Source organism: Ovis canadensis, chromosome 2 (assembly GCF_042477335.2).
Source record: "Ovis canadensis isolate MfBH-ARS-UI-01 breed Bighorn chromosome 2, ARS-UI_OviCan_v2, whole genome shotgun sequence".
Classification (NCBI taxonomy): Eukaryota; Metazoa; Chordata; class Mammalia; order Artiodactyla; family Bovidae; genus Ovis; species Ovis canadensis.
The window spans coordinates 37,090,535-37,105,659 of record NC_091246.1 but is presented as its reverse complement, the minus strand read 5'-3'; the positions used below and the strand labels follow the sequence as shown (position 1 = coordinate 37,105,659).

Genomic DNA, 15,125 nt, shown 5'->3' with positions numbered 1-15,125 from the left:
TCTCGGCATCAAGACTGCTCTGACTTGTGCCTCACAGGCTGTGCGGTGTTCTAGGCCTCTTGGCAAAAGCACAAAAGAGCAGCCTGCCCAGACAGGCCCAGGCAGGACGAGGTCCGCCCTCCTGCAGCTCTGACAGCCAGGCCTGGAGGGGGGTCCCCTGGAGAAGAAATCCCCTCCATGCTCCCACCCCACGTACACTGCTCAAGAGCCAGGTTACAACTGTGGTTACAGACAGCACCCCTGGGTTCCTGTCCGCCCTCACTGGGCCTCTCCTTGTGACAGGGGAAGGATGGTGGTCCCAGCGCAGGAGGCCTGGAGGCTGGAAAGCTCTGGGCACCCAGCCCTGCCCCAGCCCTCCCGGACACAGCTCTGCCGGGCCTCCACATCTGGCAACAGAAACTTGAGCCTCAAGCGTGTCATCTTCATAAGACAACAGCTCTGTCTCCAAAACACTTTCCCATATGTTTGCTTCCAGCCCGGAGAAGATGGGTGGGGAAGAATTATTAACCCCAATTTGCAGTTGGAGAAATGTAGCTCATATCTGAGATGCTGGGAGCAAGATTTTAGAAGCAGGAGCTAGTGGTGAAGTGAAGGTGGGAACAGAAGAAAGGCTACCTGGAGAAAAACCAAGCCTGGATGGGGAGGGAAGCAAGCAGGAAAAAAAGAACCTTGGCACCTTGATTCCTACGATGGTGGCTATTACTTACTTATTGAACACTTAATATCTGCAGTGTTCTGACCTAAGAGCTTCACATTCATTATTTCATTTATTCCTTACAACAAACTCGTGCTATTATGGTTTCTGTTTTAGAAATGAAGAAGCTGGTTGATGGGCTATCGACATAAGGAGGTCGAACGCAGAGCCACTGCTTTCTAACAACTTGTTACAAAAATAGCTTCCTATTCTGTATTGGGGTTTGGGAGCTCCCCATACCCTTCCCCACCCCATTCCCTTGCTCCCCTCCACCTCAGATAGTAAAGATTCTGCCTGCAATGCAGGAGACCTGGGTTTGATCCCTGCATCGGGAAGATCCCCTGGAGAAGGGAATGGCAACTCACCCCAGTATTCTTGCACGGAGAAGCCGCATGGACAGAGGAGCCTGGTGGGCTACAGATCATGGGGTTGAAAAGAGCCAGACACAACTGATCAACCCACACCACATATGCCCCACCCCCCATTCCCAACCAGAAGAAGGGCTTGTTCTACATCCAAACGGATTCCCAGGAGTTTTTCTCAAGGAGCAAAAAGGGGTCTGCAGATGGAGGTGTCTGAAAGTTAAGGTTACAATGGACATCCTCTTTCCCTTTGTAAATAGTATTTTTATACTTCATCCTAACCATCTCAGGTTTTATACATGGAATCCCACAAATCGGGGTTTTCTGTTCCTCCCCCTATGTGGGTGAGGGTGGGGAAAAGGTACGTATTTAAAGAAAATAAAATTCAACAACAAGTTTCTCTAAACAAATAAACAAAAAACAGGGCTCCTATCTGCCAACACAGAGAGGAACCAGGTACCTCCACTGCTGAGCCCGGAGACCGGGGCAGTGCCCCACTGGCACATTGCCTCAGGATGCTCAGGGTGGGGGGGTGGTGAGTGAGGAGGGAGGGCAGGCCCATCATGGGACCCTAGGAAATGGGCTCCCGGAACTGGCTTCTGGGCCTCAGAAGGGTCCTTGAGTGAGCCCTGCTCAGCTCGCAGCCCTAACCCGACACCCTCGCAGGGCCCCAGAGCTCACAGTGTGGAATGTTGCAGGTCAGGTGGCAGAAGGATGACATGGACCATAACCTCAACTTCTTCTCTGTGTCATCCGACGGCAGGATCGTGTCTTGGACGCTCGTGAAGGTGCGTGTTTCCCAGGAAGGGTCATGCAGGGGTGACGATGGGGAGTGGTGGGAGCCAAATGGCAGGGGACTCCAACCCTGCCGGTCCAGCCCCACCGGTGCGCCTCCCCATCCCTGTGTGACCACAGAGCGAGCTGGTTCACACTGACGTCATCAAGCTGAAGGTGGAGGGCAGCACCACGGAAGGTCTTGAGGGCCTGCAGATACACACAGTGGGTAAGAGCCCCTGCACCTCATCTCCGGCCTGGCCACATCCCCCTGGGCCCAGGAGGTCTGGTCCTCCCTCTTTCTGCACACCCTACTTCCCCTCCTGCCGGGTAGGAGGAGGTAAGGAGAAAGCCTGGTCCTGAGCAGTCTGCAGACCCTCCCTGTTTATGCAGATCAGGCCCCTGTTTACCCAGATCCCATCCCTGTTTACTCAATTCCTCCCCTGTTTATGCAGACCATATCCCTGTTTGCAGACCCTTTCCCTGTTTACCCTGACCCCGACCCTGTTTAACTCAATCCCCACCTTGTTTATCCAGGCCCCATTCCTGTCTGCAGAAGCCCTGGCCCGTTTGCAGAGTTCCAACTGCCGGGCTCTAGCGGCAGCCCAGAGACCCAGTTTCCGTTTGCCTGGCTGGCTCCGGCCCTCATAGTACCCAGACTCAGGCTGTCCCAGGGGAGGGCCTACTGGGTAGAGGTGGATGCTGGGGGCTTCCTTCCCTTCCAGAACTGGCCTAAAGCAGTTCCCTCTTCTCCCAAAGGCTGCGGTACTGCCTTTGATTTCCACAGAGAGATTGACTACCTGTTTCTGGTGGGCACAGAGGAGGGAAAAATCTACAAGGTGAGGTAGCGCTGCGCCGATGCCAGCTTCTTACAGGGCCACTAGACCTGGGAGGTTGTCATTCTCAACAGACCATATTTGGATGGATCTCGGGGCTCATCAGTACTAGAAGGCTTTCTGGGGAAAGAGAATGCACTGCTTTCTTTAAAAAAAAAAAGTATTTATTTTTAATTGAAGGATAATTACTTTACAGTATTGTGTTGGTTTCTGCCAAACATCAACATGAATCAGCCATAGGTATACATATATATGTCCCCTCCCAGAATGCATTTGTTGACCTGCTTGGGTGTCAAGAAGAGGGACTGACTGCAGGAAAGGAGATGAAGAATCTAGAGGGTGACTTTAGCCCAGCTCAGCATTTTCCCCTCACGTCCTGCTCCCTGCCTGGGGGTGAAGGAGGTAGAGCTGGGCACGGGGGTTGCGGGGGGAAGAGGTGGGGCTTGGAACATCCTGAAAAGACTTCCTAGAGGAGATCTGAACTTGAGCTGAGCTTTGAAGCTGGGTAATAAGGAAACCTATCTCTGAACAATGGGTTCATCCCAGCTGGTGGTGGGATGGAACTTGGTGGCCCGCTTCTGCCAGGTCTCAGAGTTAGTAGGTGAACATCCTTCTGAACCTTCATCCATCCAGAAATAGCTCCGCTGCAAGCTTTTCTTAGGCTCAGAAACTCAGAATGTTAATTACAGGCAGCCTCCCGGGAGCCCCTGAGGCCCAGGCAGAGCTGATCTGAATGCAAAAGATGTCCCCACCCCCCTTCTCCACCCCTGCTTGTGGCTGCGGGAGACAGGAAGAGACCAGTCAGTCACTCAGTCTCCTGGAGGGAGGAAGTGAAGGGCACAGTGGCCAGGGCAGGAAACCAAATGAGAAATCAGGAGACTGGGACTTGTTCCTGGCTCTGCACTTGCTTTTCTGGGAGCAAATGAAAGTGAAAGTGTTAGTCACTCAGTCATGTCTGACTCTTTGCGACCGACTCCATGGATTGTAGCCCACCAGGCTCCTCTATCCATGGGATTCTCCAGACAAGAATACTGGAGTGGGTTGCCATACCTTTCTCCATCTTCTCAATGCAGGGACTGAACCCAGGTCTCCCACATTGCAGGCAGATTCTTTACCATGTGAGACACCAGGGAAGCCCCTACCTGAGAAAGGTGGGATGTTTACCACCGCTGCAAAGATTCTGTCTGTGGACTGCTGGTGGATCCAGGGCTCTGTCTGCCTGTCCACAGGCCTTGGCGTGGACACAAACTAGACCATACCGCCACTAGAACCCCTAGACCTGTTCTGCCTGGGCTCAGGATTGTACTGTGCTTAGTCGTTCAGTCGTGTCTGACTCTTTGTGACCCCTTGGACTGTAGCCCTGCCAGGCTTCTCTGTCCACGGGATTCTCCAGGCAAGAATACTAGAGTAGGTTGCCATGCCTTTCTCCAGGGGATCTTCCCAACACAGGGATTGAACCCAGGTCTCCCACATTGTAGGCTGATTCTTTACCATGTGAGACACCAGGGAAGCCCCGAAATACTGGAGTGGTTGGCCTATCCCTTCTGTAGTGGATCTTCCTGACCCAGGAATTGAACCAGGGTTCCTGCATTGCAGGCAGGTTCTTTATCAGCTGAGCTACCAGGGAAGCCTCAGGGAGCAAAGGCCGTTTCTGCCTGGCCTGGAATCCTCTGGGCAGGCTTCCTTCACCCTCCAGGAAGGCTCCCCTGCCCACCCAAACCTCAGTCCCTTAAGCCCCTCCTTTCTCTCTGGTTGCTTTGAGGGTGAGATGAACAGCCAAGAGCTTGGCCCCAGCTCAGCTGGGACAGTGAGGCAGGGCGGGGACAGAAGAGGAATCTCAGGGTCTGACCCTCCAGAGCCCCCTGGGGAAGTGGTGGCTGACGGCGCTCACTCATGCTTCCCCACCCCCACCCCAGTGCTCCAAATCCTACTCCAGCCAGTTCCTCGACACCTACGACGCCCACAACATGGCCGTGGATGCTGTGTCCTGGAACCCCTACCATACCAAGGTCTTCATGTCCTGCAGCTCCGACTGGACAGTGAAGATATGGGACCACACCATCAAGTGAGGGGCCTGCCCTCCCTCAGGCTGCACCCTGGGCGGGGACCGGTAGGGTTCTGGCACCATGAGCCCTCTGTTCTCTCAGCTTTCTGCCCTTCCCCACTGCAGGACCCCGATGTTCATCTATGACCTCAATTCAGCTGTGGGAGACGTGGCCTGGGCACCGTACTCGTCCACTGTGTTTGCAGCAGTCACCACCAACGGGAAGGTAAGTGCCCCTTTCCTGACCCTGCTGACCCCCTACTGAAGACAAGATGAGCCATCTCAGCTGTCCCTCCTGGAGGGCCCACCCCAGGCCCAGGGCAGCTGGGGGAAGGCGGAACATAGGACTTTGTGTGTCCTCAAGGGCCAGGCCACTTGGGGCCCTGTCAAAAGAGGGGTCATTCAGGGACTTCCCTGGTGGTCCAGTGGTTAATAATCCAAAGTGGGGGGATACAGGTTTGATCCCTGGTCCTGGAAGATTCCACATGCATGGGGCAACCAAGTCCATGGGCCACAACTGTTGAACCCGCATGCTGCAACTACTGAAGCCCACGTGCCTAGAGCCTGAGAGCCTCAACAAGAGAAGCCATTGCAATGAGAGGCCCAGCTAGAGGATACCCACGTGCTGGTAGAGGCCCTACACAGCCAAAAGTAAATAAATAAGAGAGGGATCTGTCATCCCATGAGGCCTGGAGGAGAGAGTGGAGCTGTTCACCTTGAAGGAGAGAGCAAGATAGGAAATAAGATCCCATGAGGAGGAGCTGTCTTCTGTGAGGGCCATGGGGAGGGAGCTACAGGGTGGGGTGCCAGCTTGATGTAAAGAGAAACTTATACACCAGAGTCAATCTGTGGTCGAAATAGCATCTGAAAGGTAGTGAGGTCCCCATCCCTGGGAGTGTGCAAGCTGAGTCTGAGCGGGCAGGTGGGAGGGGTCTGTGCAACAATAAGAATTGGTGAAAGCTCAAAAACAGCTTGTGGGGAAATTTTTTTGGAGGGAAAGTTTTTATGCAACATAATTTACTTATGGACTTTGATGTAAGCTGAGAGGCACCTGCCAGGAAAGAATAGAGTGTATTAAGGCATCACCCTTAAGTCAGTCATTTATTTGCTGAACAAATGTCTAACCAAGGGCCAACTGTGGCTCCCAACTCCAGGCCAGGGCCTGGTGATTCAGGTGATTCACAGAGCTTATGTTCCAGTGAAGGGAAAGAAATAGAATACAACAATCAAACCCCCAATAGAGTTAAGTGCTGGGCAGAGATCAGAAGAGGATAACATGTGTACACCAGTGTTCACAGCCGCATTATTCATAACAGCCAAAAAAGTGGAAACAACCCAAATGTAATTGATGAATGAGTAAACAATAAGTACTCTATCCATAAGAAGTATTACTCAGCACTAACAAGAAATGTACTACTGATACATGCTATATCATGGATGAACTCTGAAAGCATGCTTAGTTTAAGAAGCCAGTCTCAGAGACTTCTCTGGCTGTCCGGTGTTTAAGACTTCGCCTTCCAATGCAGGAGGTATAGGTTTGATCCCTGGTTGGGGAGCTGAGATCCCACATGCCTCTTGGCCAAAAAACCAAAACAGAAAACAGAAGGAATATTGTAACATCTTCAATAAAAACTTTAAACATAGTCCACATCAAAAAAATCTTTTAAAAAATTAAGAAGCCAGTCACAAAAGACCAAACATTTTCTGATTCCATTTATGCAGGTCTAGAATAGACAAGGAGAAGGCAGTGGCACCCCACTCCAGTACTCTTACCTGGAAAATCCCATGGATGGAGGAACCTGGTGGGCTGCAGTCCATGGAATCGCTAAGAGTCGGACACGACTGAGCCACTTCACTGTCACTTTTCACTTTCATGCTTTGGAGAGGGAAATGGCAATCCATTCCAGTGTTCTTGCCTGGAGAATCCCAGGGACGGGGGAGCCTGGTGGGCTGCCGTCTATGGGGTCGCACAGAGTCATACACGACTGAAGCGACTTAGTAGCAGCAGCAGCAGAATAGGCAAATTTACAGAAATAAAGTAGATTTGTGGTTACCTAGGGAAAGAGGGGAGAAGGCAGTGGCACCCCACTCCAGTACTCATGCCTGGAGAATCCCATGGGCAGAGGAGCCTGGTAGGCTGCAGTCCATGGGGTCACTAAGAGTCAGACATCACTGAGCGACTTCACTGTCACTTTTCACTTTCATGCTTTGGAGATGGAAATGGCAATCCATTCCAGTGTTCTTGCCTGGAGAATCCCAGGGACGGGGGAGCCTGGTGGGCTGCCGTCTATGGGGTCGCACAGAGTCGGACATGACTGAAGCGACTTAGCAGCAGCAGCAGCAGGGAAAGAGGGGTTGGGAGAAAGTGGGTATGACTGGTAGTAGGCATAAGGGTTCTTTTGGGGTGATGAAAATGTTCTATACTTGGTTGTGGTGATAGTTATATAACTGTGAATATACTAAAGAACAGGAATTGTATACTTTAAATGGGTAAATTTTATAGTATATTAATTATACCTCCACAAAGCTGTTATGGGGCTTCCCTGATAGCTCAGATGGTAAAGAATCCACCTGCAGTGCAGGAGACCTGGTTTCCATCCCTGGGTCAGAAAGATCCCCTGGAGAGGGGAATGGCTACCCATTTGTGCCAGGAAAATCCCATAGACAGAGAGTCTGGCAGGCTACAGTCCATTGGGTTGCAAAGAGTCAGACATGACTGAGTGACTAACACTTTCCTTTTCAAAGCTGTTATATCTTTAAAAATAGAGCGATGCACAAGGAAAGGACTGGGTGGTCTCTTAGATAAAGTGGTCAGGGAAATCTTTAAAGAGGTGACATTCAAGTAGAGAGCTGGGTCACACAAAAGGGTCAGGTGAAGATGAGTGAGGCCTTCCAGACAAAGGAACTGCTAGTGCAAATGCCCTGAGGGGAGAACAAGCTGGAAAGGTTTAAGGAACAGGAAGTTAGTTGCCGGGATCTAGTAGGCAAAGGGCTGAGAGCCTGAGATGAGAGCAAATGGTGCAGAATCGAGAGAAAGAATCAGAATTTTTATGTAGCATGCCCCGGGGAGACTATTGGAGGATTCCAGATTTTTAAAAGATAAGCTACACAGAGGATGGATAAGAGAAGGGTGGGGGGAGATGAAGCAGGAAGACCAGTTAGGATGCTGCATAGTGTAGGCAAAACTTGCTAATAGTTTGGACTTACAATGCAGTAAAAATAAGATCCAATATTTGTTCAGCACCTATATGGCAAGCACTGTCCAAGCACCTGACATATATTCATTTGGTAGAAACCCTGGCTCTGCCACTTACTGGCAAGTTAGGCTTAAGAGCCTCCATCTCCTCATTTATAAAATGTGGAAAATAACAGAACCTGCCTGATAGAGTGGCTGTGACTGCTGTAATTAGATGAGGCAACCAGGTAACATGCTTGCCCAGAGTCTAGTACATCATACTGTAGAAGTTTCTCAGTTGTGTCCGACACTTTGCGACCCCATGGACTGTAGACTACCAGGCTCCTCTGTCCATGGAATTCTGCAGGCAAGAATACTGGTGTGGGTTGCATTTCCCTTCTCCAGGGGATCTTTCCAACCTAGGGATTGAACCCAGGTCTCCTGCACTGCAGGCAGATTCTTTACCATCTGAGCCACCAGGAAAGCTGTAAGTGCTCCATAAATGGCAACTGCTATTACTGTTAATTCTGTAGAGACTTAAATTTTCTCCTAAACATTTTATTGTCATTCCCTCAACCACAGGAAAAACAGAGACACAAATCACCTCTCCTACTGCCTCCAGCTCCAGTGTGCTAGGCTTCTGTCTATTTCCCAAGAAAGTCCAGGGGCAGTTCCTCTGGTTGTGGGGAGCGGGGACAGGGACCCCATTTCCCTGATTGTGCTGACACCTACCTCTTCACAGACCCACGTGTTTGACTTGTCCATCAACAAGTATGAGGCCATCTGCAACCAGCCCGTGGTGGCCAAAAAGAAGAACAAGCTCACCCACGTGCAGTTCAACCCCATCCACCCCATCATCATTGTGGGCGATGACCGAGGGCATGTCACCTGCCTCAAGCTCTCACCCAACTTGCGCAAGATGCCGAAGGTGCAGTCTTGGGGAATTTGGGCTGCCAAGGAAGTCTCCAGGATGGCGGGATGGTGGGGAGGGGGGTGGTTGGTGAGAGAAAGGGGAGGAGCCAGGGGATAGCCCCAGGTTTCTGGCTTTGGAGGCCCAGGGTAAGGGTGATGTCATTGTCCAAGTGAGAAGCATAGAAGTAGGTTTGTAGGGGGACAGATGGGTTCTGACACGCTGAATCTGAGCCCCAGGTGGAAACAACAGGTAAGCAGGTGACTAGAGTCCAAAGTCTGGGGGCAGTACATGGGCATCATTGACTTGCTTGGTGTTATCCAGGCAGGGGCTCAAGGCTTAGTTTCCAGTCATTTGCTGGGCTTGCACAGAGCTTCAACTCCAATGGTCCCTGAACTGGGAGCTGTGGGTCCACACAGGAAGCAGGAAATGAGCCAGGAGGAGGGTAACTAGGTCAGTAGCTAGGCAGTCCTCCTTTTGAGCTCTGGTTCCTTTCTGGGATCTAGAATGATCCAGAGATCCTGACCAGAGCCCAAGGGCTCTGAATACAGGCCACAGAGCCCAGAGCCATGACCTCAAAGTCTAGATCTCAGAGTCCCGATTCAGACTTAAGAACCTAGACTTTAGAATCCAGAGCCCAAGGGTCCAAATTAAAAATCCCAAACCCTAGATCCCAGTCCTGTCCATTTGGGTGCTAGGAGAGAATTTGCTCCCTGCTAGGTTCTGGACCAAGGTCAGAGCTGAGCTGGGGCTGAGCCACGTTGCCCTGATGACTGTACCCCCTGGGTTGCCATTTGATGCCTTTACTTGCAGTCTGAGGAAACAGCAGGGCCCTCTTTCAACTGCTGACACCTGCCCCCATGTGCCACCACCAAGGCAGGCACCACTGCACTAACCCTCTCATGCCAGCCTAGCCTATTCCCCACCATGGCCAGGGAGGCAAGGGCTAGGATTTTGGCTGGGCCTGTAATTGTAGCCAGCTGGGGGAGGGGGTGGACTTGGCTATAAATACTCAGAAGGCTGCTGAGTGCCTGCAGCTGTGGCCCAGAGGCTGTGGGGTGGGGTGGGGTGGGGGGTTGGGGGTGGGCGTGGTCTGAAACTCTGCTAAGCCCTGCTAGTTGGCCTCCAGGAGCTGGAGGAAGGCAGTACAATTTGTGGAACAGATAAAATCTGTTCTTGATTTAGTGAGGAGCATGACCCAGGCTTAGGCTGGTAGAGTTGGATAGCCCCGTGGGAGGGATGGTGGTGACCCCTCGGGGCTGGGGGACAGCCATCACACGTTGAAGGGAGTAGATGTGGCGGGAGGCCTGCCTTGCCCACTCTGACCCAGGGAGGCGAGGATCTCCCAGTCTCAACTCCTCAGAGCAAGGGTCAGCATCAGTATCTCTGAGGACCTGAGGACATGGGTACCTGGGAGTCAGAGAACCTGAGCAGGTGACAGCTGGGGGCTAGTTCTTGCGTGGACTGGCAGTTCCTCTGAAACTGTCACCTGACTCTATCAGCAGCCAAGTGACTTGGGCCAGAGGAAGTCCTGTGGGCATTCCTCCTGCCCCCCTCTGCAGGCTGCAGTCTCCCTGATCTCCCCAAGAGGGCTGGGCCACAGAGGCCTGACTGCCCAGCCCAAGGAGGGTCCAGTGACTGGTGTCAGAGCCCACCAAAGGTCAAGGCCTACTTTCCCCAGCTACTGTCTAGATGGCAACTATAGCTCGGAAAGGCAAGGAACTTGCCCAGAGTCACATAGGGAGTTAACAACTAAAAGCCAGGCTTCCTGACTCCCAGGAGATGAGGTGAGGGTGAGAAGAGAACATGAGGTTAATCTGGGAGACCGAGAGGGAAGGGAGAAAGAGACATCTTTGTCCTCTGCCTCACGAGTGTCGGGGTGAGCGGGGCAGGGGCAAAGGCGCTGAGCCTCGAGGGGAGGGGGAGACAGATTTGGGAACAGGTGCAGGAGTCATGCCAGGAGGAAATCTGAGCTCCACCGGGTGTTGGCAGCCAAGATGGGCCAGAAAAGGGCCTGCGGGCCCCACCTCTCCCCCCACCTCACAGCCATGGCCAGATCCGGGCTGGGTCCCCAGCAGGCAAGGCTGGGGCAGGTGCCAGTGAGCCCTGGGCACAGGTGGCTGAGAGGGCAGGGGGCTCGGGTACAGAGGGAAGGCAAGAAATGGCAGCTCCCCCAGCCCAGCCCAGCCCACATCACATTGCCTGGTCAGAAGGGAGGATGGCACTGGTGCTGGTCTGCTAAGGAGCTCGCAGGCCTGTCACACACACACCCAGTGACCGAACACTAAGTAAGTGTGTGTGTGTGTGTGTCAGTGTGTGTGTGTGTGTCAGTCGTGTCTCTTTTGTGACCCACGGACTAGCATGGGATTTCCCAGGCAGTGAGTTGCCATTTCCTATTCCAGTGGATCTTCCCGACCCAGGGGTCGAACCCATGTCCCTTGCATCTCCTACATCTTCAGGCATTCTTTACCACTGCACCACATGCGAAACCCCGTGGCCAGGGGTAGGGGGTGGGGTCATTAATTCAAGACCCGCTGTTCTTGGAGACAGTCCCAGCTGAGGACATCTGGAACCACATGGGACATGCCATCTGCCTTCCTGACACCCTCCCTCACCTGGGGATAACTGACACAGCAGGCCTGGCCCCAAGTGGTACCCCACTCCCTGCCTGAGCTGGAAGTACTGGGTCAGAGTACTAGGTGAGGGCACCTGTGGCTCTGTCCACTTTCCCTCCACAAACACACACCTCTTAGCTCCTTGTTAGGACTCAGCCAGAGACTTTCCTGTAGGAAGGGTGGTCCTGACTGGTAGAGGTCTGGGACTACAGCTCTTCCTGGCTTGCCCCACCCCAGCCCCCCACCCCCACCACCCCCACCATCAGGATACTATGTCCATCTGAGGTTCAGAAACAAGAGCTAGATGTTTCTTCCAGGCCTTAGCTGGGCCCTGGTCATCGAACCTGAGATGGGGAAGGATCCTGCAGAGGTGGGGGGAGGCAGGGGTCCAGAAGCTAACTGGGCAGGAGAGGACATGGCAGTGCTGGGGTAAGCTGGGCTGAGGAGGTGATGCTGGGAGGCAGCAAGAGATGGCCCCTCCCTCACCAGTCCTCCCTGGTGTGTACTTCTCTTCTCCCCAGGAAAAGAAGGGCCAGGAAGTACAGAAGGGGCCAGCTGTGGAGATCGCAAAATTGGACAAACTGCTGAACCTGGTGAGGGAAGTGAAAACCAAGACCTGAGGGCCTGGCCTCCGAACCTGGCCCATGTCTTGAACCTAGTACTTGTAGCCCCTGACCCTGATACCCCAGTCCAGCCTTAGTACCCAGTATGTGTCTGACACTACCCCTGATCAGGTCCCAGTGCCCTGCTCTGGCCCTGGTCCCATCACCTCACCCCAGGACTTGGTCCTCAACCCCTGTTACCCTCTCCTACTTTGCACAAATAAACCTGTGTCTGGAAGTCTACCCGCATCTTTAATTTTGCTACAGCAGGGCACCCAGGAAGAGGAGAGAATCTCAGGGTAGAGTCTTAGATCCATTTATTATCCAGCAAACAGTAGGAGGACCAGAGGAGGGGCCCAGCCTGGACACCCTCCCATTATTGCCATGGATTCTAGTTTGCTTCCCCAACCTTGAGGGCCGAGAGGCGCTTGGCCTAGGGGGAGGGTGGACCCCACCCCCGACCGCTGGGATGGAGCAGAGTCCAGATGGCCCTGGCCCTAGCACCAACTCATGAACCCCTGCCCCAGGCCTGTCTACCTAGGGGCAGGGCCCCTCTTGGAGCCAGGCCGACCAGACACTGGGCAGCTAGGTCCAGTTCCACACAGGCTGGACTCTGAGTTCTGGACCCCAGGCCAGCTGGACCCTGGGATCCCGATTCCAGATGCCAGGTGGGGTGGACTTAAGTCCCAGACTCCGGGGTAGGCCAGGGGCCTTCAGGGCTGCAGCAGGTAGCTGCCTTCATGGCTGGGCTTCTGGGGCGGGGGCGCCTTCTCAGGACAGGGGCCAGGGCTGGAGTTGGGACTGGATTCGGAGAGGGAGTCGATGTTGGCAGAGCGCGAGTGGCAGGCCCAGCAGAGAATGACCCAGAGCAGCAGCAGCAAGAAGCCGACGAGGCCGTTGCAGATGATCGCGATGAGGGCCCCCTGGGAGAGGGCTGCCCCCATGACCGGCGCACCCTCAGACGAGCACAGGCTGAGAAGCTGCCTCAACGGCAGGACCCATGCCGAAGCGGGGCGCTGGGACAGCCGGCCTTCCACGCACTCAGCGATCCCTGGGCAGTGGAGATGTCTGAGCCTGTGGGGGGGGGTACAGAGAAGAGGCAAAGCATGGTGAGGAGGAAAGGGGAGGGTGAGGCCGAGGAGGCGAGGGTGGAGAAGAGAGCCCCCTCCCACACCTCCGGCCTCCCAACAGGTCTAAACACCTCACAGAGCCAGGCCCTGGCTCTGGGCACCTGGATGGGGGTGTGGCCACAGTAGGGAAGCCGGAGTGGGCATGGCCTGGACCTGCCCACTGAACGTCCAGCCCTCAGAAGAACTGTAAGAGTGGGTGGGATGGAGGAAGCCCAAGGCCTTGAAGGATGGGCACTGTGCCCAGCTTTGGTGTGGCCTGGGCACCTCCCTGCTCTCAGGACTCCAGCCAACCAGCCCAGGAGACCTCCAGAGGTGCCAGCCACACAGAGGGAACTTTGTGGAGGCCTGGCAGGCGTGTGTGGGTCTGTGTATCCAAAACTGTGTACCTAGGTGCGCCTCTCAGAGAGACTGTTTCTCCAGGTCAGGTGCGTGTGTCTCTGTGTCTGGCTCTTACTCTGTCCCTTGGTTCTTGCCTGGATGTGCACCTCAGCCTCTGTATACCCACCTCCGGTGTGTACCCATCTGTAGCTCTCTTTATATCTGTCTCTCTTATGTGTCCCCATCTCTGAGTCCTGAGTGTCTCTCTTGTGTCTCCTTTCTCTCCTAGTCTATTTCTTTGTGTATCTCTGGATCAGTCTCTGCATGCCTAGGTCTCTTGTGTCTCTCGCCTCTCTTTCTTCCCCGCTGTGTGTCCATCTGTCCCCGTGGACGTGTCTCACTCCCCTCTCTGTGAGGTCTCTGTAGTTCTGTGCGTCTCTCGCGTGTCTTTGTGTCTGACTCTCTTTCTCCCCGGCTGTGTCTCTGAGTCTTAAGCCTTTTTATCTCCGTCTCTGGTTCTCAACCCCCATGCCCGTGGTGGGTGGGCCCCTCTTACCTGAGTTAAGACCGGTGCGCGCCCGCGGGAGGATCCGGCGTAGCGGGATGCTGGGCGCCGAATGATGCTCGGGAACCTGCGGGCGGGGGGCAGCGGGAGGCGGGCAGGGGTGACTTCCCCTCCCCAGGCCCTCCCCCTCGGCAGCGCAGCCTCCGCCGGCCGCTCCCGCCGCGCCGCGACCGGGGCGGCCTCTGCCGCGGGCGGTCTGCGGCGAGCGGCCACCTCCTCCCCCTGGGGCGGCGCCTCCTCCGCGGCCGCGGCCGCTCGCCTGCTCGCACGGCGGCGCTCGGGCGGCGGCGGCGGTCTGGGCGCGGAGTTCGGCTAGGCTCGGCTGCGTTCGGCTACGTTCGGCTGGGCTCGACTGGTCTCTCGGCTAGGCTCGGCCAGGCTCCGCTGGCCGCAAAAACAGCGAAGGAGCCCCGCCTCCTGGGAGGCTGCGGCCGGCGGCTTGCCGGAGGAGGAGCCATCCCTCGCCGCTGCCGCTATTTAATTGGCTCCCCGTGCCAGGCTCCCTTGCCATTGGTTGTGCCCTGGGGAGAAGACTGTCCCGCCCCTTGTGCGGGCGGGGGCGGGGGTGGGAGGGCTGAAGGGGCTATTCAGTCTGGATCCCTCCCCCGGGGAAAGGGACAGGAGCCGGACCCGCCTACCTGCGGGGATTTCTTGCACCTACCTCACCAGGAAGATCTGCACACCCAAAAGCTGAGAAAGGCCAAAGCCTCTGTATCCCTCTACTTGAGGGGACCACCTCTTCATATCTGCGAGAGGTCTCTGTCCCCTTCATCTGCAGGAAGGCACTGGGATACCACATCCGGGAGGAGACCGAACCTCTCCTGGTGTTGAAGTCCCCTATACCCCCGCACGTCCACTCTCACCTGAATGTAAACCCTGCATCCCCACTTCAGAGGGTCTGTGGTTGGTTCCACATTCCCTCGCCTCAGGAGGTGTGAGCAGCTCTGACAACATAAGTTGTTTTGACACATGTTGAGTTCCCACCCAGTATCGGTCAGGGCTTCGTACTCTGACCTTCTATGGGGGAGCCTAGGACAGAGGGGAATGGGGTATTTTGAGGGATGGGTTAGTCCCGGCTAGAATAGAATCAGGTACGACTG

At 54.7% G+C, this 15,125-nt stretch overlaps 2 protein-coding genes across 5 annotated transcripts in view; one reads left to right on the top strand and one right to left on the bottom strand.

Annotated features, from left to right (window-relative positions):
• The window catches only part of DNAI1 (dynein axonemal intermediate chain 1), a 69,600-nt gene extending 57,345 nt beyond the window's left edge, over nt 1-12,255 (top strand). The window contains exons 14-21 of one of the 4 annotated variants that reach the window (XR_011253899.1): nt 1,755-1,844; nt 1,972-2,059; nt 2,590-2,669; nt 2,933-3,068; nt 4,583-4,731; nt 4,837-4,936; nt 8,628-8,813; nt 11,932-12,255. Coding sequence is in view for 2 of the 4 variants with exons in the window: in XM_069573957.1 (XP_069430058.1) it covers nt 1,755-1,844; nt 1,972-2,059; nt 2,590-2,669; nt 4,583-4,731; nt 4,837-4,936; nt 8,628-8,813; nt 11,932-12,030 (792 nt within the window). In the remaining 2 variants the exon portion in view is untranslated. Of the gene's footprint in view, nt 1-1,754; nt 1,845-1,971; nt 2,060-2,589; nt 2,670-2,932; nt 3,069-4,582; nt 4,732-4,836; nt 4,937-6,432; nt 6,517-8,627; nt 8,814-11,931 lie in introns of those variants that run through there. The other 3 variants (XR_011253900.1, XM_069573957.1, XM_069573958.1) reach the window with 3 other exon arrangements.
• A 57-nt stretch (nt 12,256-12,312) lies between these two features.
• On the bottom strand, nt 12,313-14,212 carry ENHO (energy homeostasis associated). Its single transcript, XM_069573956.1, has 2 exons — nt 14,017-14,212; nt 12,313-13,086 (listed from the first exon to the last, which is right to left on the bottom strand). Exon 2 carries the CDS (start codon nt 12,954-12,956, stop codon nt 12,726-12,728), a length of 231 nt encoding a protein of 76 aa, XP_069430057.1. The 5' UTR covers nt 12,957-13,086; nt 14,017-14,212; the 3' UTR covers nt 12,313-12,725.
• Nucleotides 14,213-15,125: the final 913 nt, after the last annotated feature.